General features: G+C 27.5%; 1 protein-coding gene across 1 annotated transcript; it reads right to left on the bottom strand.

The window, feature by feature from the left end:
* Positions 1-1,886: 1,886 nt before the first annotated feature.
* LOC111029205 (solute carrier family 25 member 46-like) lies at positions 1,887-6,369 on the bottom strand. The gene is made up of 6 exons (XM_022308137.1): positions 5,969-6,369; positions 5,745-5,848; positions 4,625-4,803; positions 4,483-4,539; positions 3,260-3,405; positions 1,887-2,648 (listed from the first exon to the last, which is right to left on the bottom strand). The coding sequence occupies exons 1-6, from the start codon at positions 6,123-6,125 to the stop codon at positions 2,029-2,031; spliced, it is 1,263 nt and encodes a 420-aa protein (XP_022163829.1). The 5' UTR covers positions 6,126-6,369; the 3' UTR covers positions 1,887-2,028.
* Between the last annotated feature and the right edge of the window lie 43 nt (positions 6,370-6,412).

The following is a 6,412-nucleotide window of genomic DNA, read 5'->3' as shown; positions in this document are numbered from 1 at the left end:
ACACAAAGATTTGGTCAGGAGTTGACTTACCTTTTCGAAAACTACATTGGAAATATGATATTACCGTTGTTAGGACTTAGGACTTTACAACCAAGTCGAGTTTATGAGATACCTCTATAGTTCTAGGTTACCTTCGGGTTTACCAGTCATCTGGAATTCTTTTTACTCTCCATACACGCTTAATCGCTTCTGTCAATTTCTTCCTTAGCGGTAATCCTTTTTTTTTAACAATTCTGCTACAACACCATGATCACTTGAAGCCTTATTATTTTTGAGACCGCCAACTGCCGCATCGATATCGCTTTGAATAGGTTCCTCAATTTCCGGTTCCACTATGTGATAATCTATATTTTCATCGTCATTGTTGTGAGGAGGTCTATTTAATAGATTTTCGAAGAAATGTTTAAATTTGTTTACTATTTGTTTTCATCAGTGATTAGAGTTCCAATTTTATCTGTTAATATTTTTGTTAGTGGTTTATAGCCCTGTTGAATATTGCCACTTATATTAAGAATATTTTTGGATTGCATCTGTTTATTTCCAAGTCTTCAGTCTTTTTCTTTTCATTTCTTCTTTTTTTTATGTCTTGTTTACAATCTTACTTTGTGCTGAGGTATCTATCGGTATTGCCGACAGATTGTGCAATGCTATATATTGTAACTCATTTCTTTTATCTATCGCTTCCTTCCACATTTGAATCATTTTTTCAACCTTTTTCTTTTTTTCAATACCTAAATATTCACTAACACTATTGGTCACTGCAATACGGCTTCTTTTAGATTGCTCCTCATGGAATCTATTGTTAGTGTTTCTTTTTCTGATTGGGTTGTTAAATATATTTTCTTGTATTCTTTTGTAGTGAATCTGAGATTAAATTGTGCAAATAGTAGGTAATGGTCCAAGTCAGCATCCACTCCTCAGTTAGTTCTCACCTTTCTGATACAACCAGCATGTCTTTTGTTTATCATTATGTGATCTATCTGATTATATACTCGACTGTTTGGAGAGTCCCATGTGTATTTATGTATGTCCTAACAAATGATTAATAGTTATTACTTATTTATTTCTATCTAACTTAAGTTTAAAGAATTGACCTATGTCGACTTATTTTTATAACAGAAACAGATTTTATCAAGATTAGTAGTTAGGACAATAGGTACCTATTTTGTTAATGAACAATGTTGTAGGATTACTTGTGATGGGGAATGTACAAAATGTACTATTAGGGGTAATCAATAATCATAGTAGATTTTAATTCAAAAACCACAACTGAAATAACCATTTATGATTTCTATTATTTCAGATACTTATTTATTACAGAAATTGATAATTTAAAGGACATTAAGTAAACCCAGATTATAACAGAAGAAATGTTGGTTTATGTGGTTTTTTGATGCATCACTAAACTTAATAAGTTGAATTTTAAAATATCTATTTAAAATAATAGTATTTTAATTCTTACTGCTTTGTTGTGGATTGGTCAAATTTAGAGTACATAATTATTTCTTAGTTTGAGCTTTTAGTCTTATTGGAACCTTTTTTCCACCTATTCACCTCATTGATTAAATATAATACACTATATAATACTTTTTAAATTATGATTTATTATGTTTAATAAATGCTCATTGCTTATCTTTCCTCCAAACTAGCCACCTAAATTTAATTTGATGTATTCCGCTTCTATTTCTTCTTATTTTGAAGTAGGTACCTATTTAAATTAATTAATTTACTTCCTATCTTCTATCCTTAGCTAATTGCTCTATAGGTCAATCTAAATTAGGCAAGTAATTAATTCTGTTTCAATCGTCTAATTTTCATACCAATTAGCTGTTATTACAAATCATAAATTTATAATTATCTCAATAAAGGAAAAAATATCAACAAACTTTCGTATTTAAATGTTACAATTTATTACAATTTCATAGGATACAATGTTTTTTTAAAGTTATATGACTAAAATAAGTGCTACAATGAGTGTAACAAATTTATTAAAGTAGGATATAAATTAAAAATAATTAAAAACAAAATTTACATCATAAATGAGGTCGATCGCATTAAAGGTTTGAATTCTGGTATGTTGGACTGCTCTAGTGTAGTAGCTGAATTATTTGGCTTATTAATTACAGCCTGTGTTGATTGGTTTGATGAAGTAGCGGCATAAGCATCAACCACTTTTACTAGACTTATTTTTACTACTTTATACAAAATGACTATTAATGATGTTTGAAGTAACAATGCTCCAAATCCCTTGAACAAACCTAAACGCCCTTCTTGTGCAACAGTTGTCGCCAAACAGTCTAATGGTCCTTCATAACCAGTTAAAATTGGCATTACAGAAGTTCCAGTATCTAAATTATCAATAATAGTTCTCGTGCCTTGTAAATAAAGACGGTGCATAACTAACTCCAAGGGAAAAAGAACAGCATCACTGAATGCGGAAGCTGTTAAATCAGAAACTGCTTCCAGTCGTTCATTAATAGAAGATGGAGCATTAGAATCTTTTGTAATAACTTCAGTTTTGCAGATTCGTAGCTCATACATAATTAAAATTTGTTTTACACTTTTACTAACTATTATATTAGTTATGTATCTTAAGACTCCGTATGTTACTGTGGGCACAACTATAATCCAAACTGGCAACATTCGACCTAATTAAATACAAATAAAAAATTAATAGTTGGTCTTATTATAGTTTATCAATAAACAGTTAAAAGCAATAAATATAAATTATATGCATAATTGTAATTTAAATTATAAATCTATTAAAATATAGTTAATAGGAATGTACCTCTAGTGATATTAAATTATTCAACTGAGATTTTAAAGACATATTATACCTAGCAGTGATTCTTGAGAATAGATAAAAAAGAAAATTTGACAAAAAAAAAAAATACTATACATTTCAACAACAATTTTTATTAACTTGATTGACTGTCAAAAAAAAATTTTAATTGAAATCCCAAGAAATGAAATTGTAATTTCGGTAAAAAATGTATAGGTGAAAACTTTTTCAGGTAGCCAAAAAGGTTCAAACTTTTCATTTAGCACTTCTATAAATCAGATATTTTATATAAGTGAACATTTTGAAGCAGAATATTTCAATATTTCTTAATGCCATTTTTTAATAATTATATAAAAGTATACATAACAGTTATTTAATATTCATCCTACATTGTATTATAAAAACGGTTTTTATTTAGTAAAAGATATTGGCATGTAACTAATATTAAAAATGTATGGATTAACTTATGTAGCAAACCTTTTTGTGGACAATTCCATTGAAGAAGTCTAATAAAACCTTCTTTAAATACGTCATAAAATGCAGTTTTTTCACTAGCAATATTGCTTTGAACAGTTTCTACAAGACATGCTGAATAAAATGGAGTGATAATACTCAAACTTGCACTGCAAAAATATATTTCATAATTTATTGCATATTTAAATCTTCAACATTAGTAATTATTAGTGATCAGATCTTAATGTACTTAAAATAACTTGAACATCTGTACAATTATACTCTAAAAGTAAATATTATATGCACTTTTTCTTTGATAAACAGCAAAAAAAAAAATATTCTCAAAATATATATTAATACTTATTAGCCAACAGCTATACCTCAAACAGTTCAATTTTTTCCAAACTAAACATATTTTATAAATTATATGATGAATTTATAACTAATCGAAATTAGGTACAATAATTTTATAAAAATGAAAAATTATTATAGGGGAGAGAAGAATACTGGGCTAAGCCAAAAACTAAAAGAGGTTTTCATCTCTACATCAAAATCTTAAGCTTCACAAACAGTATTTGCACCTGGGAATAATATCCTTGGGGTAAAATGAAAATGAAATTCAACTTAGGAATACATATAATACACCTCGTATTTATGGACAATATGCGCAAGTTACATTTAAATGGTATCCATTTTATCTAGGTATATGCCATATAGTTTGTGCAGAGGAATTGCATATCATGTAAAATCTACAACTATTTTGAAAAATATACAAGTGTATGAATATAGAACATCAATTTTATTTAAAATAAGTTTTATTATTCTAATAAACAAAATACGATTGATTTTAAAGGCAATTAAAATGTTTTGTTGGTATATTAATATTTTAAAATAAAAAATTTACTAAAATATGCTTTTGTCAAAAAAAAAAATGCATATAATTTGACTTAGAATGTGAAACACATTGTTCTTTTGTGTTAGCTTTATAATGGATCAATAAATAAATCATGCAATGGTATAACATCTAGGACATCTAACTGAATGTTTAGTTGAAATATTAATGTAAAATTAAAGAGAAAATAGTTGTATAAGGGGTTTTATATGTAAAAAAAAATGTTTCTGTACCTCAACAATTACAAATTGGTTGCTTGTACATGTTTTAATATTTTTAGGAAAAATAAAACTATCATTTTTAAGTACAATCGAATCTGTTTATTTGTAATAAGTTATATTTAAGTCATAATTACCATTTTAACATAATATGTTTTCCAAAACTTTTGGAATTATTTATAGAATCGGTATCTCTGAAAAATATTGAATGATCAATCATAAGTATTAAAGATTATAAATGTATAGATACTAAAGATTAACGATAATAAAATAATTTACTTTGGTAAATCAAAGAGTTCTGACAATAATGCTTCAATTGCCATTGTTATTCCTTTGATTAGTAAAACTGTTCCAAATCCTTTCCACAAAACACTTATTCCTTGACTCTTGACAAGTCTATATACTACTGGAATTAATGTAAATGGCACAATATGATAACGAGTTGATGCATAATGTAACTGAAACAGTTAAAAGTTTTATGATAAACTACCAATTCATTATTGAACATACGTAGGTACTCAAAAGTTAAAGGTACAGATATTCAAAACATAATATCATTTATATAAATAAAACTAGAATAATATTATGTTATGGGCTTAATAGAGTATGCACGCATAGATTAGGCCTCAGAGATTATCTACGTACAACAATTTGAATACATTTTTACAGCCCCTTGACATAAAAAATTCTGTGTATGGTATTCGGTCAGCAAATTAAATTTAACCTTCAAAAGATGTATAATTTTAAGTTTAAAGGTTTGTTAAGATAAAAAAGCTAGACTAAAATATCTACTAGTCATATTATATTAATTAGGCCCTTTTCATTGGCTAATGTATAAAAAAATATTTACAACTTAAAAATATTTTACGTAATTCTGATTTCATATTATATCTGTGATAATTGGACATAGGTCAGGACAAATTATTAAAAAATACATCCACCTTAAAAGGATGTCAGCAAACAGTGGTTAGTTTTCTCTCTTTGTCCCAGGGTCACTTAGACACTATGCATTCACTCAAATTCATTTCTTTTCTTGAAAGGGAAAACAAGTATTGCACCGACATCCCCTCAATAACTTTGAAGTTGCATATAAACAGTGATCTGATCTGTGTCGACTGCACCCTTTAGATTATTTTATTATTGTTTGTATCTAGTTATTTACAAGTATACTAAGTTTTTTTCCATCTGAGAATGAAATGCACAATGACTTTTATTATACTTTAAATGTTAAACTTGAAGTAAATAAAAATTGAAATAAAGAATAGGGACAAATACAAACTACCAGTGTTTAGTACTTTAATTTTTAAGATGTAAATATTATTACTATACCTATAATGTTACACTGAATTAAATTCAAAATTGTCTTTTAACTTTATATTAATAACAAAATGAGACATACTTGACATTGTCTTCGTAACACAATAAATGGATAGCTCACAACATGCTGTAATATTAGACATGTTGGTTTTAGACATTTGTTCACAGTATCATTGACTAGGATATCTAAATAAAAAAACCAAAAATGGAATATTGTTCATGATTTAATTTATCTACTTAGGTACTTATCAATTATATTGGATTACTTAATAGAATAGGTACATTATGGCATAAATTTTAAATAACCTTTGTTTTTAGACATTTCCATGAGAGTTTCACGGTGCTGTCGTCTGATCATTTCGGTGTCCTGAAAATTCTGTTGTAGCTGAGATGGGTGTTCCGATATACTCCTCGAGGGTCGGTGTCTTTGGAAGTCCATACTGAACGATTCTAAGCCGGCCATTAATACCAATAATTTCCAAAATACTCAATCTATTAATCTACATATATGTTCAATTAGTAATTATAATTATAATCTGAATTTTCAAACAAAGACATAGTAGGTGGACGACATAACATCATAAACTCATAAACCAATAGGCATTCCAATTTCGGTATTACAATTATTATTTATATTTTATTGAATTTTATTTTTTAAAACAGATGATAAAAAACATAGATACACGGACTACTATAGATAAGACCACGGTGGATAAGACTATAGATTCTCCGTTTGTGATAACAACGAGA

This window comes from Myzus persicae, unplaced genomic scaffold (assembly GCF_001856785.1).
Source record: "Myzus persicae strain clone G006 unplaced genomic scaffold, MPER_G0061.0, whole genome shotgun sequence".
Lineage (NCBI taxonomy): Eukaryota > Metazoa > Arthropoda > Insecta > Hemiptera > Aphididae > Myzus > Myzus persicae.
Note: the sequence above shows the minus strand (reverse complement) of the source record. Positions and strands in the feature narration are given on the sequence as shown.